At 40.6% G+C, this 24402-nt stretch overlaps 1 protein-coding gene across 4 annotated transcripts in view; it reads left to right on the forward strand.

The window, feature by feature from the left end:
* Positions 1–24402, forward strand: part of KCNIP1 (potassium voltage-gated channel interacting protein 1) — a 565439-nt gene that overhangs the window by 54155 nt on the left and 486882 nt on the right. Inside the window, exon 1 of one of the 4 annotated variants that reach the window (XM_083482874.1) lies at positions 23370–23631. The exons of the other annotated variants lie outside the window; for them this stretch is intronic. Coding sequence (XP_083339000.1) covers positions 23544–23631 — 88 coding nt within the window. The 5' untranslated portion in view covers positions 23370–23543. Of the gene's footprint in view, positions 1–23369; positions 23632–24402 lie in introns of those variants that run through there. 4 annotated transcript variants of the gene reach the window in all.

Below are 24402 nucleotides of genomic sequence, written 5' to 3' on the forward strand. Positions count from 1 at the left end.
ACCATGTCACATTACATTCCTCTTTGAGGGATTGCTTCTCAGACGTCACTGTATTTTAGCCTTTAAAGCCATTATATTGTTCGTGCTCCCCAATCATATTTTGCATTGCCTTTATTTATTTACTATTTTATCTATTATTATTACAATTATATTGGATTGAACACTGTGTTTATTTATGTGTGCATGGTCACTGATTGCTGCTAGCTATTTAAAGCCTCTGCTTTTATAGAATGGATGTGTAGCAGAGGATTCAGTCCAATATTTTGTACAAATTGATACGGTTTGGGCACTGATGCCAAGGATTCTTCACAACAGGAGGTTGAAGGAAAAAGTGATCATCTGTGCGGCAGTAGCATCTGCTCCAGCCCCTCTGGCATCCTTTTTGGGAAGGAAAATAGAGAAGAATAAGCAATTGCAGGCCGCAAAATGAAGTTAGCTAAACATGCACAAAATTCAAGTGTGCTAATACTAATGAGTTTTATGGTCAAATTTCCTAAACTCTAATTACAATCCCAGCAAGAGAGTAACAAGTTACTCACAGCAGGTAGTATCCACAAAGCTGATGATGACTGCTAATCCCACATTCCTCTCAAAATAAAATAATAAAATTATAAAATAATAAATGTTAAATGTAGCTGGCTTATCTTTCGGAAGTCATTATAATGATTCTCTTCTGAGGCCTCAGCCTTGCAAAAATCTCCCCCTAGGAGTGCGTTGGGAACCTTTCACTAGGCTGAGCATTTGTATTGGGGTGTTTTGTGGATAGTAGGTTTGTTGGCAAAATTTAATATTTTGAAATTTATGTAAGCTAAAGCTCTGGCCTCAAACTGATCCCAGTATTGTTCAGTTAAGCAACATGATTAGTAATGGCTATAAAATTTGCTTTAAGTCCTTAGGTCATATAATCAAGAAAGTTATTAAAAATTTAATACACTGCCTTTCTAACAAGTATACATGTTGACTTAGGTGGCTGCCGTTTATACTAAAATATTCTCTCTGTTGCTTCCTGGCATTTCTCAGAAGCATATAAACAGTTCTGAAGCATAATAATATTTATTGATATATATTTTATATAGTGAACTTGCTGTATCATTATTAAAGAATCATTAGCTGAGACTCAGCTGGTCAGAACTGGGCCTAAATCCAATTCAAATCAAGCATATTTTTCTCATGAATGTTTTCAATATTTGGAATGAAATTACTTTTAAAACTCCAGTGTGCTTTTTCAGTTTCATACTCTGTACAGAATAAATCAAGTAGCCGCCTGATATTCTGTAACATTTTATTAGCAGGCAGTATGGTATTGTCGCTTCTTGGTATGCAGTCCAGCTACAAACAGTGGTTTATGGAATATTGGGACAAACAATCGCAACTCCCCATTGAATGCAGCAATCATGGTTGTAAAAGAAAGCCCAAATGTTGCCATACATTTGCCCCACAGAAAACATGTGTAAGTGTTTCCTTAAATAAACCAAAGGCTAGGTGTTACAATTACCAAATTGGACCATCTTGTAAAAATAATAGGCCCAATCCTCTTTACTCATAAAACAGATAACCTGAAGAGAGTATTGGGCAGCAGGACTAGAGTTCAGAAGGGTTTATTTGAATTGGGTGTGCCACTCCAGTAAAGTAAGAATGTTAAAACTCAGGGAATGAAGAGCAAGTATCTCTTGCAACTTTGATAGTTCATATTGGTTCATATTATGGAAGGACATCCTTTTGATATTCTCCCTATGATACCAAAATCACCCAAATACCTTATTATCCTTTCAACACTGGGAAATTAATCTGGTGTCTTTTTTTTTTTTTGCATTCAGAATTCTATAAGAAAAAAAATATTTCTGACACTTAGGCAGAAAAAGAATTATTTCCCTGATAGAGAGAGAGTTTTGATTTACAGCGTAATAATTTTTTACTGATACAATTTAAAAGTCTTTATTGATCACAGCACAAGCTAAGCAGATTAGCCAGAGCAGGATGAAAAAGATCTCATGAAACATGTCTTTGGTGGAACCAACCTTTTATCTACCAGATGCCTTCTAGAAATGAATCAAAATCTGACAAATGTTCAGAAAGCAAAGATAATAGTAAATTAAGGGAGCAGAAAGGTCAAATTATATTACAGAAGAAAACTTAATTATTTTAAAGCTCTCCCAAAGACAGTGCAGGCCACTATATTGCATATCTCCTTAAATAATAGAATCTGGGCATCTCAATTAGACACAAGAACAGAGTAAGGCCACTGAATGTCATCACCCACTTACATTCAGAAGGAAGGATATTGGGAGACAGCGGCTACCATACCAGTATACCTTGCAATGTGAAGCGTGTGAAGCTACTTTAAATTACACACACACACATAAAACTTGAACATTCAAATCATGCTGCACTTCCACCAGCTACACCCATAACACAGCTAATCCCCAGCCAACCATCTGTTGCAAAGCAAATGCCTAGTCCCAGGCAGAAATTGTATACTCAAGGGGTTGGAGATGGTTGATGAAGGACCCTGAGTATGATGCAGGGAAATGTTGGTCTCCCACCCAGGGTGAAAGGGTTGGAGGGGAAATGAAAGTTCCCAAGGGAGAACTGATAGGGGCTACTACCTTCTGTGGGTGGTAAGGGTTAAGAACTACCTTTAAGAGAGGACTCTGTATTTTTCTTATTTTTTGTACTTTTTGTAGCTGTTTTGGTTTTATTAAACTTTAATAAAAATGCAGGGATCTCAACTAAAGCATACTTGACAGATGGCCATCCTGTTAAAGGATGGATCCTAGCCAGGAATAAAAGCAGAAACCCTGTTTAAAAACAGACTTTCTAAGGTACTAAAGATGTTCAAATCTCTTCTCGTGAATGATTATTCTCTACACATCAAGAGTAATTTGCTATATTCTTTGCTCAGAAATAATTGGGGGTTCTTGTTTCACCTCCAGCTGTGAGTCTGGTAATCAGATTAGGCAATGAGATTTTTTTTTATGAATCCAAAAGATTCTAAATTTGATTTTACCACCAAACAACTGATACTCAGTTATGCTCTCCATACTGTTTGATTGGCTAACAAGCAAAGACATTTGGAGATACTGATAAACATATCCTCTATGGGCACATTTAAATATGTGTTTCTTCATCGGCCAGCAGGAACTATAAATCTTTCAAGGCAAATCATTGCTCTTTTTCTATACACTCCTTTCTGCGCTTTTTGCTTGGCACTGATGCGCTTTTATTTCTGAGGAAAGCGGAAATTTGCATGATCCTACAGGAAGGAGACCTTGTAGAATCACCTTTCCAGAAAGAATGAAAAAGTAGTTTTTATTCTTGCTGCTAAAGCAGCACAACACTGGGAACAGATTATCCTGTTTCTGTTGAATGCATGAAGGAGGATGGGAGATATTCTTTCATTTCTCCCATGTTTTTATTATTATTTTTTATTATTAAATAGATGTATGTCCTACTGCTACTAACATGAGTTTGACCAAACTGCGGGAGGCAGTGGAAGACAGGAGTGCCTGGCATGCTCTGGTCGGACACGACTAAATGACTAAACAACAACAATAACATGTTCTACCACAAAGATGCAGAGACAAAGAGACACGTGGTTAAAAATGACAGAGAATCAAAAGGGTAGTTTGGACTAAGGTAAAAGGTAAAGGACCCCTGGACGGTTAAGTCCAGTCAAAGGCAACTATGGGGTGTGACAGTAGGCTCACTTTTCAGGCCAAGGGAGCTGGCATTTGTGCACAGACAGGTTTCTGGGTCATGTGGCCAGCATGACTAAACTGCTACTGGGACACGGAGGACCATGATGAGTGCCACAGCACACGGAAACTCCGTTTACCTTCCCACCACAGTGGTACCTATTTATCTATTTGCACTGGTATGCTTTCAAACTGCTAAGTTGGAAGCTGAGACAGAGCAATAGGAGCTTACCCGGTTGCGCGGATTTGAACTGCTGACTTTCTGATCAGCAAGCGCAAGAGGCTCAGTGGTTTAGACCAGACATTAGCTAGCTTTGTTCATGTTCGTTAAATATGCTAATCTCATGTTGCTTTTATTCTTATTCCACCTGTTTGACAAGTACTCCAAGCAGCTTTTGAAAAATTATTTTAAGAGTTAGTACAAGTCCTCTCATCAGACTGGTATGTTGGGGAGCACACAGCCCTTAAAACAGGCAGGTAGGGAAATAATTTACAATGATTTTTCATTATAGTAAAATGGCAAGCTAGTTAGAGAAAAGACATTTGGATCTCTCGCAACAGAGTAACAACAACTTCAATTCTATTGCACAATTAAATTATTGTAATGAAAGGCTGTCAGAATACACACAAAGGCGTTTTTGTTTTTATGTTTGTAAATGTATGTTTTCAAGTGACCATTATAATCCTTGGCCTCTGAGATGTGAAGCTTTGCCTTAAACCAGATGAACCAGAAGGCTGTGGCACACAGACAACAAGAGCAGAGGATGTCCAACTGGCTACCACTGTTCTTTTCTGATTCTATGAAAAAGGAAGCAGCTGGAAGAGAGATTTTTGGTTAAGTTTAGTTCTCAGTGCTGAGACTGCAAACTAGATAATATCCCAAGAGTAACTTGCAGTAGCAGGGAGGAAAAAGGTCCTTGGGGCCAGCTGTGGATACATCTTTAGAAACGATTTTAAATACAATGCAAAAGCTGGAACCGAAAATAGACTCATTTGGTTGTTTGGTATCATTAGAATGCCAAATGGAGGAAATAAATTACGCTTTCACAGCTGTTATAAAATGAAGGGTTTCAACAGGAGTTTCTAATCTAAGAAAAAACCAAAACAAAAATGGACATCTATCCAAGCAGTATTTGGTGTTTTTTGTCCTTCTGGGGCATCAGTGATGAGTATAATGAGATGCTGAAAAACCCTATGCCCATTTCACCTCTTCATAAAAGATTCAGTGGGTTGGCTATATTATCTGATTGACTGTCATATGGGGAAAACATTTCCTGAAAAGTAAAATCATTATTTTGGGGTTAAAGTGGGAATATCTTCCACTGTAGTGCATAATCTTGCTTGCTTGAGTCCTATACAGCTTCATTCTGTGCATGCTTACTCAGAAGTGCATCCCAGTGTGGAGTTCAGTAGAGCTTAGTCCAAGTACATTTGCAGGGGCTTCTTAGAGCTATTTCTCTGCAAGGCATTTTCCAGTTTTATATCTTTTCTGTTATCACTATTTTTTATTTTCAGAGACATGTGAGGAAAATAAAGATTTTAGGTGAGAACAGAAGGGGCATTGCACTAAGCAGCCATGGAATTCTCGGATTATGATCCTGCAAACGTTAAGCACCGTTAAATTCCATTGATTAAATAGGAATGTGCTTAATCTTTTTTGTTGAAAACAATGGGATTAAAAAGAATGTAACTTTGGCTGGATTCTGCTCCTAGTCTTTACATTGGTGAAATCTCCAAATTTCGTCCAGGGTCCATTTTTCTTCTTATGACCCAGTAAAGCAGTAATAGTGTTTCTCTCATTCTCTGGATGAGTGTGTGTATGTATTCATGGGTTGCCTCAATATACTTTCCCTTGATTATTAATTTTGGCTTGTACAAGTACAGAAAGACTAGCACATTTTGCACTTGATAGAGACCTGTGGGCTAAGGAGAAGTGTTGGGTAGTCAACAACTGTGGCTGCCAAGTATGTTTAGCCGAAATGATCAATCAAAAGAAAAAGGCATTGATTATCTCTCTCTATATAATTGAATGGATAGACCAAAGAGCCCATTAACAGAATTTTGAGATACAAGAAGGTGCATTTTATCTCTTAACTAACGGCTGCTTTGGGTGCACTGGGGTGTAACTTTGGTCTATAGTTTTCTTCCCATTGCTGTTAAGTAGAATTATCATTATTATCTGCATCTATCTAATCACTGTATCTGTAAAGACATTAAAGTAATCCACTATGTAAATTTGAGAGTAACTGTCTAATAGTGGCACTATGCAGTATTTTTGCAGTGCTGAGACAAGCACTAGGAATAGTCAGCACAATTGTTTATAGTTCTTTAAGTCTCTCTCACTCTCATTGTGTTTGGCTTTCTCTGATAGATAACAGATTGCCAATCTTCTTTTAAAAAAGCAAAGAGCATTACCTTGAATATGATTAGTTTGATCAGCTAGATCAAGTAGAAATACAACATCAACCAGGATATAAAGTTAGCATGGATTCACTCATATCAGACAAATCTGATATCCTTTTTTTGGGGGGGGGGAATAATTGAATTTCTGAACAAGGAAGACTCAAGTAGATCTAGCTTATCTGAAATTCAGTGAAGTGCTTGTTGCTGGACTCAATAAGATAGGAGACGTGAAACAGGGTTATCTATGTCCTTAACAGGATCTGCAATGTGCAATATTTGAAGTCTATAACTTTCCAACTCAATGTAGAAATTCTGCTTAGGTAAAAAATGTTTCAAAAAGACAGGTGATAAACCCTCATGTAACATAGGAAGCCAAATCTCTGAATGTCCACAAGGTTAATTTTTCACTGGACATGGTACAATAAGAAGGAACAAAAATGGTAGAAGCTCCATATTACATGTATTATTAAAATATTTGAAATGGCTCTTATTAATCTAAGAAGATAACAATGCTGAAAGGTCATGTGCACCAATCCTGGCCTGAAGCCCAGAAAGGGTTCCCTCTCACCAGTAATGCCCCATGGAGGTGGTAGATCAGAATATAGAAGCTTTTAGCACCTCCAGCTTTTATTGTGCAGATTAAGGGGAGTAAGTAACTTCACTGTCTCAATATTGTGATTTGCAATAATTTCTGCTTATTGCTTCCTTAAGATTTCAGATCCCATTTCAGGAACTTTTCAACACTGTAGGCATTTGTTCCTATTATTTTCTTCCCCTCTTCCTGACCATAATCTTCTGCACAAATATGCACACAAATACAATGGAAATCATTGGGTTTTAAGAGAACCTAAGTCTGTGATGGACTCTGATGCCTCTCTCTGGCTTCAGAATAGTTATAGTGAAATAGAATCATAGGATATACTTGACAGAAGTGACTATCTTGATTTGGTGGGAGGTGGGATTGGACACTATTACTTTATGAGGATACATAGAAACCAGGATTCAGGACCAAGAACAGCTCACTCTCCGTTTCACATCTTCTGCTTGCTTGTTGCTAAGATGCTAACCCAAAGGACACTTTATTTTGCTTGGGTATTGTTGGGACTTCTGATATATTTGCTAATCCAAAAAAGTTCCCTTCTCTGTGTGAGGTGCAGAGGTTCAGCAATGGCCTTTACACGCTCTGTTTATCTAATTGCCTCTTTTCAGCCTAATGAAGTCAGGACAGCAAGGAAGGCGAGGGAGATATTCTAAGTGTCTGTTCCTCAATTCAGGAATTCCGCTCCCACCCAGAGGCACCAAACTCCTCTTCAGGCATTCAGAATAATGCCTGTAGGGGAGCACCACCCCCAGTGACCCCATGTGCAGTGTTCCTGTCCTCTCCTGACACTTTGTGCATTGAGCACAAAGGTCTGCAGGGAGATTCTGTGTCCAGCTGAATGCAATTAGAATCCTTTGCTTGATCAGGAACCCTGATTATTGAAGTGAGCTTTGAAGAGATGTTAATAACCCATGATATAGCTAAGAGATGAGAGTCAATGACAAACACAAAAATCACTCTAGAGAGATTTCTGAAGGAGATGAATTCCACTTTTTGGTACTCATATTAGCTATTTGCCTTCATCAAAATTTAGTTTCACATAGCTGGAATTGCTTGTTATAGGGCTCCATTAAAATGACTATGCAGTTAATCTTACATGCTGTTTTTCTCTGTAGCAGAGTGACACCCTACAAACCGGTTAAAAAAATGCAATATTAAAATTAGTGAGTAGGAATTGGTGATGGGAGCATTGAAGATCACTGCAAAATGTGAAGTCATCCCATTAGCACAAGGACATCCACCTGCACAACATGATTTCTTCTCCCTTTCTTTTCTCTGCACTCTGTGTCCCGCCCCCACCAGCTTTGGAGAGTTGGAGGAAACCCCAGGACTTGGCTGGGTGTGCGAAGTGCAAGAAGGGGAGAGGGAGAGGAAAAGGTGGATGTCCCTGTGCCAACAGAACAACTTTGTTGGATGCATTCCTGTGTATTTTATGAAAACACACAATAAGTAACATTTTAATGTAGACATTTGCATATTCTTTGAACCAATCAGCACAGATTGGATGGAACAGACCTATGATTGAGCGCAAGTGAGACTGAAACATGACAGAATTAGTTGTGCTGTTTGCAATCCAATTTTGTCTCTCTTCAACCCTGCACTTGTGGATGAGGTGCAATATATCTTTGGCTGAAGTGTATGAGTAGAGGGTGTGTGGAAATTAAAAGGGATAGTCTCCATTCTATCAGAAGCATGCACAGCCTGAGGATACAGAGTTTATCAGGGAGCTAAGGAGAAAAGCTACTCTGAGATGTTGTTAAAATATTGGCAGTGATTCATCACCGCAAGCATTTTAGTTAGGGCTGAATTTAACGGGCAGATTGCAGAGTTCTGCTACCTTCTGAATATATTTTGTTTCCCTCCTGACTCTTTCTTGAGAGCTTACATGCTGCTCAGCTTCTCCTGCTGCTTTTAATCTCCCACTGACAAATGTGTGTGTGATTAGGATCGACATAATGGGAGTCAAGGCACACCACTCGGGCATTACTCAGGCTCCTACAGACAAGAGCTGTAAAACTCAGGCTGGTGTCTGTTTGTGTGTAGGTTTTCATTCTTTGAGACATGAATTTTCCCATTTTTGGGCTAGATGAAGGGCAGCAGACTAGTCTATCTCCTTCAGAACTACATTATATATAATTATGTTTTGAGGTCAGTGAATTACAAAATTGTTGCCTACAGCTTGGGTTAGCTGGGAGTGGGGCTTTCCCCCCTTCTGGGTGTTTTATGGATAAACAGCAGCCAAGGCATGCAAGCGATAAGCCTTCAAAGTAAACAGGCTGTATTTAGTTAGCTGAATTTGGCGCAAATATCCAATAATTGCTCTGTGCCTGGATTATGAGTGGGGGCCTTTGCTACTTGATTACTTCAGTAAAGGAAGATATGGATCAACATGGGATAGCTCTGAACATTGAAGTGACATGCACTTATAGTAGAAAGCATGGTATCTTAGGAATGGGCCATGGTCTGCTGGCATTAAGACGGCTTCTGATTCCTCATCCGCTTAAGAAATATTAATGTGCTATGAATGTCCTTATTGATTTCCCTGACTCATCTTGACCTAAAATATAGAATTAATACATATTTATGCAGTTTCTTATTGGTAGCTAGCCAATTTGAGAGTTTTCTTTTTAGCGAAGTGGAATTAAAAACAAAGGTTTTTTTATAACACAAATACGGAGCAAAATTCAACACAGAGCTAAGGATATTGCTGCCAATTGCTCTCCTTCCCCTGTGAGTTGTTTTGCAAGTTCTCCCAAACCCCCACCCAGCCAATTTTTCGGAGTGCAGTCCAAGTGTAGAGGGAGAAGAGTGGGGAAACCACATTACATTAGCTGAAGTCCTGGCGCTGGCTTTTGCTAGCAAGAGCAGTTAATTGAATCTGGCCCCAATCCCCACCACCACCAGAGCTGGGGTAGCTAGCCTGGTGCCTTCAGAGGTCTTTGAGTACAACTCCTATTAGTGCCAGACAGGATGGCTAATTAGTATTGAAATATGATGGAATTTGTAGTCCACAACTTCTGGAGGGCACTAGTTTGGCTACTCCTACCCTAGAAGAATACTCAGATTTGATTACATTCATCAGCCTATTGGCATGTGTCCTTTATTTTCCCATTGTACCATCAGTTACAAACTATGTTGGTCTCTCAGAATAAAGATTCATGCTGTTCATGTTGAACAGAATAACATCACAGTGCTGCTTGCAGACAATGCCAAAAATCAGCCATTTACACATTCCACTGAGCCAACGACAACTCTCAGAGAGTAAAGCAAATGTAATTTCATTGTCATTGCCGGATATTCTTTCAGCAATAGGTTTCTTCCCAGTATGTAGACAGTTCTGACTGATAATCTTGAGTGTTGGGAACTGGAAAATAATATAAAGTACAACACCATGTACCATCTATAAGGTATATGGTATATGGTGTGCTAAACCCAGACAAACTGTGAAGCATGTCTATTCTCCTGCGTTAGTGCTAACCTCATTTTTTTAAAAAAATCAATGCAAAAGTGGTTAAGGATTTATTTTCTCTGTTGCAATGCAGGCTATTGCATCAATGCTATTGAAAAAAATAAAATGCTTGCTGTATTAGTTATTTGCTATTTTTACAAAAGAGAATCTCATAGCAACTTACATGGATAAAAATTCAAAGAAATACAATACAGATAGACGAAGTTATGGTTCAAAATAAATAAATAAATAAATAAATGCAGCATAATCAAATAACTATCTTTGTCTGTGAAAGTGTCTCTATTTCAAATTTGAATTATTCAGCTATTGATACCAGTAAGGATATATTCCATGACTATTGAGTTAAGCGAGTGGCGCTGTGGGTAAAACCTCAGTGCCTAGGACTTGCTGATCGTAAGGTCGGTGGTTCGAATCCCCGCGGCGGGGTGAGCTCCCATCGTTCGGTCCCAGCTCCTGCCCACCTAGCAGTTCGAAAGCACCCCTAAGTGCAAGTAGATAAATAGGTACCGCTTTATAGCGGGAAGGTAAACGGCGTTTCCGTGTGCGGCACTGGTGCTGGCTCGCCAGTTGCAGCTTCGTCATGCTGGCCACGTGACCCGGAAGTGTCTTCGGACGGCGCCGGCTCACGGCCTCTTGAGCAAGATGAGCGCGCAACCCTAGAGTCGGACACGACTGGCCCGTACAGGCAGGGGTACCTTTACCTTTACCCTATTGAGTTAAGCACATAAAATATTGTGTGAAGTCCAACTTCATTAAGAGATCTTATGGATATTCTTGCGTAAATGGAGAGTTGTTGGCTGTCTGTCTGTCTGTCTGTCTGTCTGTCTGTCTGTTTCTCTCTCTCTCTCTCTCTCTCTCTCTCTCTCTCTCTCTCTCTCTTTTGCTGGCCATGCCCCCTACTGGTCACACATTTGGCCACAGCAAGAATAAATCCTCTGCATAAAGAGCAGCTCTAACGACTATGTGAAGCAGGATCATGGGCCACTCAAGATTCCCTCTTTGCATGGAAGCACTCTATGCATGGGCGGGGGTGGGGGAGGGAATCCTGCCCTGAAAACATCTGCTTCTTATATCTGAGTTATTACAGAACAGTATACAGTACTGTCTTCCTAACCAAAAGGTAGAAATTGTACCCCAGATCCGAACCCCCTTAAATAATTGACATGAGTTATTTAACAAATGTTTACAATCCCAGGATATGCAGTTAATGGAGAAGCACTTCCATAAAGAGATTCAAAGGGCTATCTTAATGCTGGCTCACAGATGTATTTATATCACTTGATTATCACCACTGGTTTGCTCTCCTCTTGATGCTTCTTACCTTAACGTGTGAACTGGCTTCATGGTGAAAAGCATTGCATTTCATGTGGTTTGAATAGATTCTTTCCTATTTGATTTGTTATGATTCATTCATACACACAAGCAACCCCTTGATGAAGATGCAGGGAACATGCATATGTGAAGTAGCTCTTTGACAATGAGCTGTAGTTTGTTAAGTGTTGCATGGAATTGTTATTCTGTAAGGGGTAAACTATAGTTCCTAGAATTCTTCGAGAAATGTGCTTTAAATGTATAGTGTATGTACAGCCTCAGCATCTGTCTGTTTTGAGAAACAATGGTGTGCGCCTTTGGGGGTGCACTGTGTTAGCAGCACTGAAGTGACCTCCCTGGTGCGCAAGCCTGGGCAGTGTGTATGGAGGTCCTGGGCTATCCAGTCCACAAGACCCCCCCTCTCAGACTCACTGATGTGGTCCAATGGAAAGCTTATATTCATTTAGCACCAGCTTGGCTGCAGAAGATGCTGGCAGGAGGCATGCAAGGCACTACTCAACCTCTTTAGGGACTCCACTCTGGATTTGTGTAGGATTTACTCCTTGGCCTTTTCTTCTCCTAAAGATACTCCACAAGGCAGTGGAGGTTTAGGATCAGAGTTTGCCTTCTCCTAGATGGGCTACCATCCCAAGATTAACAAACCCCATCTGCTCCTCACTACCCTCTACAGCATGTGTAGAAACCGCCTTCATAACCATTGGACCCACCATTGGTCTTGTCTGCACAATCCACTGGAGCCTGTCTTCACATGCATCCATGACTCACTGAGGCTTTGAGACCCATTGGCTACTTTCACCAGGTTTAGCTGGCCAGTCTAAGCCATTCTTGGAGTGTGGCCACTGTCACATGCTGACAGCTTCTAGGAACCACAAGTGAGAGAAGAGTGCAGGGTGGGAACCAGGGGGACAAACCACCCCTGAAGGAGCATGACATGTCCCCCACCAGAGGTACTACCCACCCCCTAACACCTAATACACCCCAGCCTCAGACTAGAGATGATGACATCATGCATCTCTTTATAATCACTTTTACGCAGTTTTATTCATAGTTCCACTCCATTTCTGCATTAAACTGCTTTAAAAAAATCTCTCTCTCTTTCAATACACACACACACTTAAACATGCATTTATTTATTTTTAAAATACAAATATAGCTGCAACATTCAGAGAAGTATGAAGTCTAGTTGACAGCTGAATTCCAACCCCCACTTTGGTCTGAGAAGTACAAATTGAGGCATTTTGTAGAGTAATCCTCAATGATGAACTTATTCAAGCGTGGTTGTTTTAACAGTATGATTTAGTTGTAGAATACTTCATTTCAAGCTATTAAAGCCAGCTGAATTATTTGTATGCCCAGACTGTAGGCTATATGCTCAGAGGATCCTAATAGCCATTGATCATTTGGGTATTTTTATTAATTTAAAACTAATAAACAATTCTAATAATTAATATGCTGATTCCTTCATTTTCCTTTTGCTATTTAATTTCATATACTTTGGGTGGCAGTGGTTGTGCAATTATTATTTTTAAGTATTTTTCTTTCTCTGTTGTTGTGCACAAAATACAGTTGCCTTCCTGAAACTGTTTTGAAGTTTGAGGGAGACAATATCTGGGAAAGACAGGTGGATCATTCTCAAATTATACCTCTTGAATAATTCAAGTCCCCATTGCTAAGTGTGTGTTGGGGTGGGGGCTTGTGTTTTGTAAGTAAAACACCAGGAGTTAATTTATTTGTTTCCTTGATGTGTTTGCCACTGGATTTCATTGAAATTGAAATTCAGAGTGAGCCTGGGGCTCTCCAAGTGAAATGTCTGACGAATTTTGAAAGAACCCAAAACAAATTTTCACAGAAGCAGCACACTTTCCATGCACTCTACTTCTTGAGAAGGGATAGAAAGGAGGGAACTTATTTCTCACTTCAGGGAGTAGATGGGAGTATTACATAGAAGATCACCAGTACTGTGACTTTAATCATAATTAGTAATGGGTCAGATAATACCTGTGGTTTCTAAAGGTTTGGGCTGCATTGTCCTTTACTTATTGCTATAGGCCAAAATCCACTACAAAACTTTGAGCAAAAAAGGTTTCTGGCAGTAATAATGAAAAAGTTAAAACACTCCTGTGTTCTGTCAACCCTATCCCACTTTAGAACTAATGATTTACTAAAGAATTGCAGTTAAATGAGAAGATGACTCAGGAAAACAACACAAATGAAAGTGATTTGTCCAATGATTCTGGACATTGATAAGACTTATGGGGTGAAATTCAAAGTAGTGCTAAAGAGACTGCTCTGTCAGTACAAGCATTTCTGCTCCCCTGATGGAAGAACCTTCTCTATCCCAAGCCTATAAAGCTGATTTTGGGTGTGGTGCTGTGGCAAGGAAAGGAGAGGGGTAAAGTCCCATTGTGCTAGTAGGACTTGTTGCACTGGCTCCCACTAGCACAATTAGTTAGCTGAGTTTGGCCCTTAGCATATTGAAGGAGAGCATGGCTAGCTAAAACTTTGAACAGGAATGCTCTTGTTAGGGAGTAAGAATTCAAATGAATGCAGTATTTTGTTGCAGATCCCTAGTGATCATTGAAAGTGTAGAAACAATTGAGAACTATTGATCTATTGATTTATTGATGAATGTGCCATAGATCTGAAGGAAGCAAGACAGAGTCTAGCTAGATACCCAGAACTTTTGAATAATAGAATCATAGAGTTGGAAGGGACCCTGTGGATCATCTAGTCCAACCCCCAGAAATGCAGGAATATGCATCTGTCCCTTACGGGGACTGAACCTGCAACCTTGGTTTTATCAGCACAATGCTCTAACCAACTGAACTATCCATCTACAATATATATTTCCAGATCCGCAATATGACTCAGATTTTGCTTCTGATAAATTTCTGTAGCACTTTTATTCATTTTTCCTCCAAGAATAGAATTTTTGCCTGTCTATGATTACCTTTTGCTAATGGTAAAGATACTGTGCACATATCCTCTTTCTCATGCAGACAGAACAGAACAACCGCAGCCAGCCTGGGAAGAGAAATTGGAGGGGTGGGGGAGAGAAAAATCTCTAACTGAACCTTCAGTAAAACTTGAAAATGATGAAACTAATGATTGAGGCTGGAATACAGCCAATATACCCCCAAGCAAACAATCCTACACATGCCAAAGGATAAAATAATCCTAACCAGCATGCTTCAGGGTAAGAGCTTTCAAAGTATGCAAAGCCCTTTGGGATTACTCATCTCTGTTTAAGTGTCAACATTGTTATTACCTTCAGGGAGTTAGTAGTCTATCTCTCAACCACCATTAGTTTATGTTAAGCCTTCCTTTTCAAGGTACTTATTCTGAAAAGAAATGTTATATAAGAGAGAAATGATTTTGCAGGTGTCAATTCTGTTGATTAAGTGTAATGGCAGGAATGTTAGGCTACTTGGCAGTGCAGTACATGGAGTCCTCAATTGCCAACAAGACACTTATTCACCTGCATACTACTTAATACCCAAACAGCTCAATACTTAAGCACTCCCCTGGCAGAAATCCCAAGCATGAAGTAAATCAGGGTTGCTTTAGCAGAGAATTCTGAAGAGGCTAGACGATGAGTTTCACAAAGGCTATCCAGGTGCCATAAAAATAATGAAGACTCTAAAATGTCAGAAGGTTCATCAATACCTATGGTTAAGCCCAACTTGAAAATGCAATGATTACAAGATTTATTTCACAAATACTTTCTGTTGTATACATTGTACCACTCAATCCTTCTCATGATTACTTGGAAGCAAGTTCCACTGAGCTAAGTAGGGCTTTCTTGCAGGTAGGTGTCTACTGGACTGCAATGTTGGGCCAGGCATTATTATTAATCACTTCATTTCTATACTGTACTGATTTTTATTTTTAATAAAAAACCCTCAAATGATTTACAGCTTACCTTGAAACATCAGATAAAACAATACAGAATAAAGCATTACTGAAGAAAATCATATATAAAGTATATATTCAAAGCAACATAATTAATAGGAAACTAAAATAGTGCCTTAAAGATTTCAGAATAAAACATTACAAAGGAGGTCAACTACAGAATGCACATTTAATGAAGCAAAGTTAACAAAACAACACTATCTTAAACATTTCAGAAGAAAATGCTACTAAAGGAAGTCAACTATAAAATGCATATTTAAAACAGCATAATTAGTTAAAGGGTTCTATGTGCATGGGCCAGAGTATTTGAGTCCTCCACTTTTAAAGCAGATCAAGTCCCACCTCTTTCCACTGACTAGTATGCTGGTCCCAAACTTTAGGAAATTTGGATGCATATTCTGATTATGGATGCTTCCAGGTGACCTGTCCATTGAGCATTCATCCGAATTTGTTTTGCAGGCAGGTTAGATGATGTTGTGTCATATAATAAAGAATTGTAGAGTTGGAAGGGACCATGAAGTTAATTAACCCAACCTCCTGCTATGCAGGCATCTTTCGCCTAACATGGGGCTCAAACCCATGACCCTGAGCTTAAGAGGCTCATGCCAACCAGCTGAACTATTTAACAATTGGTTAAATAGTCAAGCAAGTAGTGGTTATGGTGTTGGACTGCGACTACAACCTGGGAGATCTGGGTTCAAAGTCCATTCAGCCATGAAGCTCACTGGGTGACCTTGGTTCAGTCACTGCCTCTCAGCCCAACCTACCACACAGGGTTGTTTCTGAGGATAAAATGGGGTGGAGGAGAACCTTGAGCTCCTTGAATGAAAAGTGGGATAGAAATTCAGTAAATAAACAAGTAAATAATAAATGTTATCCAGTTCATTTTCCCTGTCATTTTCCTTATAGCAAAAAAATTGAACTTTGGTGTGCAGGACCTCCTGACCAATTGTAATTGCACAGCCAGCATCTGCTGGTATGTCATCAAATGTGACTTGAAAACAGCAACAGTCTGGAAACTCTAAAAGTAGAGAAAATATGTCAAGCCTTTAAATATGCACAGAAGCATTTAAATCCTATTTTGGGGTATGCTCATTTATTTATTCAATGAACACTGAAGGTTCCTTTGGGTGGCTAACAAATCAAAATATTAAAAATCACCAAGGAAGGCCACATTGCAATACATAATTATAAAACCAGACAATAAAAACAAATATGCAAGTCATTGCTAACAGGGCCCAGCAAGAATATCACCATGATTATTACAGCAACTTAAAAGCCTCATCTGAATTCTTACAGAAGGAAGGTGAGGCATAGACTGTTCTCTGAAATTGTTTCTTTCACCGCAGAAATTCAAACAAACAGTATTTTGTTAGTGTCACTTTTGTATAATCATAATGATCTCATGAGCTCACACCATCACCTTATACTATCAAAAATTTTTAAAAGTGTTGAGCTATGCATTTTTCTTAAATTGAAAGCAGTATAGCCCATGGCCACCCTATACTCCTTTCTATTGAAACTACCTTCAAGAGAAAGAATGGCCTCAATTGCCCTGAAACCTTTTGACTTTCAGCTGTAAAACTCTTGAAGAATCCAGTAATCTACAGATCCATACAGGGGGGAATGTGTAGGAATCCTGTGGCCATGTGGAACCCATTAACCTTTCTGTAGGGAAGTTTTGGAATGTTGTAGGTTAAATGAGCACTCAAAGTCTGCCAAGCAAAGAGCACGTATACAGCTTCAGGGGTATCCCGTGATCAAGACTACTGTATTTGCTTTTTGCATGTTCCCAAAGTTCTTCTCGCAGAGATTTGCGGTTTCCTTCAAACAACCTGTCTATTCAGCATTCTTCTTGATTTGCTTACACAAAGCTTAAATGCTTTAATCCACTTCAATTGCACAAATGTACATTTCTAGCTTGCGCTTTAATTACCCTCTGCAAAATAGTGACAATCTGGAGGCACCCTCAAAGAAAAAGACAAAAGTAACTACCATTTTACAGATACAGCTGAAAGTTTCCTCCTAGTGCAGCACTATAAAAAGTTATCCAGAAACAAGCCCCACTGAGTTGCATATGATTGCAGCCTTATTCACTCTATAATTCTCAAAGTGTACTCCCCTCCCCATCAAATATGACAGGTGGGTGTAGCAATCCACCTGTCAATTAACCTGACATAATGACATCTGGTGATGATCATTGGGACTTCAAGGCACCATGCAGGGATTGCAAAAAACTCTGTGAAGTGCTCTGAAAGGGCATTGATCAGCTGAGGCTTGAAAACACCTATCAGCTGATATGCAGTGACCTCAAGCCTGTTTTCAAGTCAGCTGAGCAACCAAGTACCCCTCTGGTGAGCTTAGTTGTGCAGCTGGTCTAGCGGGATTGGAGTCACCATCTATTAGCTAGTAGGTAGTGCCTTCAAGCCTGCTGGAGTTCCCCAGGCCTTGTTTTGGGTAGGGATCAGCTGTGTAGTACCTCTTATTGTCAGTCAACTGATTATCAGTGACAGCAAGCCACTGACAGCAAGCCACTCCTGCCACAATTGACAGCACACTTTAAGAGTCCTAGTTGTGTGTTGTGCCTATCTCTACTTGTCCTACATCTGGTGTCAGGTGTGAGGCAGCTATAGATAGGGGTAAATGGCCTCACAAGATAACTGGGGTTTAATTAGGCATGCAAGACAGAGGTTCACCCACTCACTGTCTCACACATACACCCCACCCCCCAGATATAGCACCACCAAATCACAGCTCTTCTGCTTTCAACTGGGAATATCCTCTGCTTCCAGACTTCTAACAACCTCTAGCCAAGTGAGTCACTCTCCTTTCCCTAGCTCCAAAGGGGTGATTGGCATTGCAACCACTGTGTGGGGGGAAAGGGTTAATGTGCCCATCTGTGTTATGAAAGCCAGCCCTACTGTCCACATTCATGTCCTGTTTCTATGACTTTTTCTCTCTACTCATCAGCAATTTTATCAAACTAGTAAACATTGTATGAAGCATCAGTAAAGCTTGTCAGCTTTTGAACTAGCCCCCATAGCTGCCTCTTTAAAAATAGTTTGTCTTCAATTAGAAGCTGGCAATATTTAGTTTCATACCAATGGAAGTTTCACCTGCTTATTTCTGTATATCAGACCTATGTTCCAGGCACAGGGGCAGGCCAGACCATTTTACCAGGTCAGTTGGTAATCCAAGTGGTAAGTATATAACTGGATTATTAACCATTATTAAGTCAAAGCAGATAGGCTCCTTAGGACAAATGCTGGATATAGAAGAGAAGCTACCTAGCAAAGGTGAGAGATGGTGAGGCTGCATCTTAATTTGGAGCCCAGTCCTGTGACTTCTGAGTATACGTCCTTAGTATCAGGCTACACAACACACACACATTACCCATATAAGTGCTCTTTTAAGAACACACGGGTGACCAAATTAAACACAATAACATTTTATATTTCCTTTCAAAAGCTGGAAAGCATTTGCAACCTTACAAGGCAATTAAAACAAAAATCTCTCTAGCACTATCCAGAGTCACTTTATGCCCTCAGATTCCATGACAGCAAACTAAAAACCAAAAGCAAGCAGCTTTTGTGCATGTACATAATAAAGCAGATAGTCTTTGCTTTCTGTAAGGGGTAATCTAATGCAACAGCTTAGAGTGTGCTGCAGGGAGCTGCTAGATGAGAGCAGCTAAGTTTTAAAGATTTGTTCTACACAAGAGGACTTAAGATTTGAAATAGGGGGAAGTATTAGCCTCTCTTGCCCCTCATCCCAATTTTTGGCAAGGGGTGGCACAACGCTGTACAATGAATGCAACACAAGGGAGTCTTTAACTCTGCCCTAATTTGTTTCAATTTTCTACTTTAGTTCAGGGAGCCAAGTTTAGTTTGCCCACCTGGGGCATAAAATAAAATACCACAAGCAGAGATTTGTGCTACTCCTCCCTGACAGTAATAAACATAGCAAAATAACAACACATTAAACCATCTGCTGCAGTTTCGTGACATCCCAGTTCACTTGCCTAAGGGCAGGCTTCCTCAACCTTGGCCCTCCAGATGCTTTTGGCCTACAACTCTCATGATCCCTAGCTAGCAGGATCAGTGATCAGAGATGATGGGAATTGTAGTCTCAAAACATATGGAGGGCCGAGGTTGAGGAAGCCTGCCTAAGGGTATGACCAGCCCTCTACATACAGTCATCATTCTAGCCCTACGTTTTGGATGTTCTTGGACCTTCTGTTGGAACCTGGAAGTAAAGCTTTTACTGCACTAATAACCTTATATATGTCCTTGCCAAATGGTTTGTGTTATGCAGACTTTAAAGCAGAGAGAGGGCGGCCTACATTCTATTTCCATGCCCTCTCAGCCCAAATTAATGTGGGTTGCAAGGAGAGAGGAGGAAGGTGCCCTGCTCACTTTGCTCTGACCTCCTTTCACTGGCTTCAGCCCTGCCCATTGGTGGTATGCACTCCCTGACAGACTCTTCCTGCAGGAATGTGACCTCAACAGGAGAAAGTTCCCTATCCCCGATTTAAAAGTAACTATTTATTTATAAAAAATATTCAGAGTAACAAAGAGAAGAAAAGCTTTGTAAGAAAGTCATCTGCTCCATTCTACTTTATTGAATATAAACTATATGCCTACCCACCCATGTTCGCCATGTTCCAAATTTTTTACACAATGTAAAAAGGTCAGAATGTGACAGAACACACAGCACTGAACATCTAGAGAATATTTGCTTTCTTCTTTTTTAAAGAAAAAAAAGTTTGAGTAAGATTTTTCATAGTCAAGGGACAGAGCCCAAATTATGCAGAATATATAAATATGCAATGTTCCAACATTCATGTTTATGTTGCTTCCAGAATTCATATTTTCTTAGGACAGCATTTGAGTTACTCTGAAGCCAGAAGTTTTTTTAAAAACAAAGAAACTATCATGGGCACCATAAAATGCCCATTTCACAGAAGGAAAACCCTGGCAATGCTCAGAACCTCACCCCTACTCTGCCAAATAGGCAAAATACTCCCCCCCCCCGCAAACACAGACACAGACACAGGCAAGAAAAGGCAGCATCTTCCTAAAAGCAGCCAATTTCTCCTTACCAAACATCAATCTCAAAGTAAAAACAAAACAAAAAGACAAAACAAAAATTTGTAGGAGTAGGGACTTTTGGTAGATTATGGTCTTATTGTATTCAGGATCTCATAAAGCTACTTTTTCTAATACATAAAGAGAGTTATTACCTTGTTTAATAACTAAATGGCAAGTAGAAATCCAACAGTTGTGGTTTCTACAGCAGATGCATGAGAATATTCACTTCTGAAATATCTGGTATGCATTTGTTAAAAGCACCAAACTTCTAAATAGCCATTCAAGTTGCAACCTTTCATTGAATCCAAAAAGTTAGACCTATTATTCAGCTGGAGATATTATGCTGCCCCAGACAGTTTTTCCATGAAACCTGTATGGTTTTCAGGGTGTGGGGGCATGTTATGTATCTAACAAAACAACTGGGGAAATATTATAGTTGTTGGGATGTGAGAAGCCTTCTTCTGTGACATGCCAAGCCAAAACTACTTTGTAATGCATTTTGCCAAACCCGACAAGATTGTAAAGTTTCTTTTTCCTGCCCCCTGCATCTTTGACAGTAATCAGAAAAAGCAGGTGAAGCTTTTCTTGAAATGGTAAGAGCAACTTAACCTGCTTAATTTATGAGGTTCTTCCAGAGGAAGCGTGGGATTGAAATGGCCACTTACCTCTCTCCACGGTGGCGGTCCACCTCAGTGCCTCGTCTCCCCGTGGAACCTCACCATTTTTCAGTGGCCGTTGCTGCTGCTCCCTGGCTGCCGCAGACCCACATGGCAATCCACCAAGCCCACTATTCAAATTGGCCTATCCAGGGTGAGGAGATTTCACCCCTCCCATATCCAAGAATCTGCTGATGTTCTCTGCTGATTCTCCAGAGAGGAGGGGGCGGTTTCTGCTCTCTACTTATTCCGCTCCAGCCTCACATCAAAGAGAGAGCTCATGTGTATAGATAAGGTTGCTGCTAAGAGCAGCTGCAGACAGTGCAGTTTAGCTTTTTCGTTTAGGCCTCATTTAGCTCTGTACATAGTTGTGTATTATAGTTGTAGATAGAATAAAGAAGATATTCTACAGAGCTGCTCTCCGAGTCGTTTATGCTCTGCTATACTCTGCTGTGCGACGACTGTCTTCTTGTGGAAGTGAATCTGGTGCTCTAAGCTGTGAGTCACAACTCTAAGCTGTGAGTCCACAGCACTTTGACCTGTTCCTGTGCAGAAGGTGGTCTCTGGAAGTGCTACCCAGCTCGCCTAGCCCAGTCGGGGCTGAAGTGTATGAGTCCAGTTGGTGGCAGTGGCTCAAGGGCGATGCTGACACAGGGCAGCCTAGGGGGTTTGGGGAGTGGACCTGAGAGACACAGTCTTCCCTCAGGTACATTTCCCAGGCGTAAAAGCAAGCCAAGGCTACAGCACAGTCATCCAGGAGCGTCACTTGCGCAACCCTCCCTTTAGACATTTCTATTGTTTCTTTTAAGCCCCCTTTCTTTCCAGCTTAGAGGGCTTTGCTATGGTCTTTGGACAGTTGCCATATTTGGAGCTGGGAAGGAATTTCCCCTGCACTGCAGGTTTTGCCTTCCCCATAGCACTACTCACAACTTTGGTGGTCTAGGCCTTGGGCAGAATCCTTAGGCTATCTCCTAACCTTGGGGAGAGGGGTGAAGTGGTGACTCACCCCCCTTCCAGCGGCGGCGTTTACAGGGCACCCCATTAGAGGGGTCTTGAAGGCAGACCATAGAGTCTGAAGCGGGTGGGGACTGGGCCATGGAGCTTCCTCAGCACTTAGGGTCAGGCCATCCACATAAACCTGCATTTTGTGATGGCCCCTTCTCTTCCCCAAGCAGATCCTGTCGTGCCTCAGACCCTGCACTACGGGGCTGAGAGGGATACATGCCCAATGCCTATGCCAAAGATTTGCCTACCTCTGAAATCTATAAAGTTGTGGCCTTTTTAATCCCAGACAGTTGTGATGTCCATTTATTCATATACCCTAGTTAGTCAGACTCCCCAGTGGATAGAGACTCTATGGCTGGGCACACAATGGAATACATGTGCCACAATTTAGTTGAGCAACTGAGAAGGACAGTAAGAAGGACAGTAAGTGGCAACTTGCATGTTAGGTGTGGAAATGGAATTCAAAAGCATAGCTGTCAACTTCCCCCTTTTTTAAAGGGAAATTCCCTTATTCTGAATAGGATTCCTCACAAGAAAAGGGAAAAGTTGACAGTTATGCTCAAAAGTAGGCAAGATTTTTCTGAGATTTTTCTCTGTCTTCTTAGTCATTGGGTAGTTAGTTAACTCCTGCTGGCAGAGGCAGCCAACCCTGCAGTGGGCTTTCAAAGTCAAGCTATTGTTTGTATACACGGTAATCTCAGTGAGAGAAATTTCACTTGCTTTCACTGCATGCCACTCTGTGCTGGGCACAAATTCTTCTGCATGTTGTTTTTTTAAAAAATAAAAATACCCCTTTTCATTCATGATAAATCACTTCCCCCGTCTCTGAGAACTAAGTCAGAAATCATGAATGAGAGTTACAGGGAAGAAATGTGATGTATACAGAAAGATGCACTTTAAACAGCAGCATTTCAGTGCAGTAGCCACCCCCCTTCTGACTTTGGTATTAATTGCTGCATTACCACTGTCCTGTAAGTCAGCAAAGCTTGGTATATGAGCAAACTCCTCCTCCCTGCTGCTTTCTACAGAAGCTCCCTGTGCACCAAGTACCATCCGGATTGGTAAAGCCACAGGGCATCTTACGGCATAAATGTAGGCTGCATGGTTAAAATCTTGCTGGGGTGAGCTGTACCTTTAACACAGACTATACAAACAAGCCTCTACTGCAACCTTTCCCTGAAAGCTTTAGAGAAATCCGTTTCAGCACAGAGGTGCTGCTGCTACTGCTGCTGCTGCCACTGGAACCTCAGATCAGACTTCTGTACCATCTAAGTTGGAAAGGGACTTTCCTGTCTCTGGACTGAAGGAGAGAGAGAGAGAGAGAGAGAGAGAGAGAGAGAGAGAGAGAGAGAGAAGAGCTTCCCTCCTCTTCGGTCAACCATGAGTGACTGTTCGAAAAGATGTAAACATGGAATTGTTAAATTTGCCCAAACCATCTTTAAACTCATCACAGGGACACTCAACAAAGGTAATGAAAGGAATTCTGTCTTCTGTAAACTGTGGGGAATGGGGAACCGCTGTTGCCAATTGGGGCTTTTATTACGGCTGAAATTAGCCAGGTCCCTTTGGGGACGTTGTTTCCTAGAGTGAAGTCATGTGCAGTGAAGGATGGAAGTGATGCTGGTTAGCCTTACATAACTGTTTGTAACTTCGGAGAGGTAGTTGTGGGCTCTGAGACATTCAGGCTGCAGTGTTTTCATTCATGTTTTTTTTGGGGGAAGTGTTGGTTCTACAAGCAGGTTTTTGTGCAGTTGTAGGAAGTCACTGCTTGCTAGTGTACACAAAATAAAAAGGTTTGGCAAAGTGTTCTGCTCTAGTGTCAGATTAGTATCTTAATAGTGTACTTGATTGAGAATTCGTCTTGTTGCAAGTGGTAGTGTGTGTCTCTAAAAACCTTTAGTTCTAAATCTGGGACATTAGTTATTGCAGGCATTGCTTCAAAAGCTATTATTCTTGCACGCTTGCAGTATCTAGAGTGAAGTGTGAATCAGTTCACTGAATCTGTTTATTTTTAGATGGGTCAAAGCCTTCTCTTTCCTGTTTACCTCCACTTTCTCCTTTCTCTCCCCAGCTACAGAAATGGGGATGGTCCCTGAATGTATTGAAATCAATGCCTTTTTTCAAAAATCATTTTAAAGAGTGAAATTTTCATTGGCTGTTGTTTGTCTGAACTTTAGGAACAGGGAAAGTGCTTTAATTTTCTTAAGTGTCCTGTGCATTCAGACCTCAACTGCTTCAA

The sequence above is a fragment of the Podarcis liolepis genome (genome assembly GCF_965112155.1).
Source record: "Podarcis liolepis genome assembly, chromosome: 2".
In the NCBI taxonomy this organism is placed as follows: domain Eukaryota; kingdom Metazoa; phylum Chordata; class Lepidosauria; order Squamata; family Lacertidae; genus Podarcis; species Podarcis liolepis.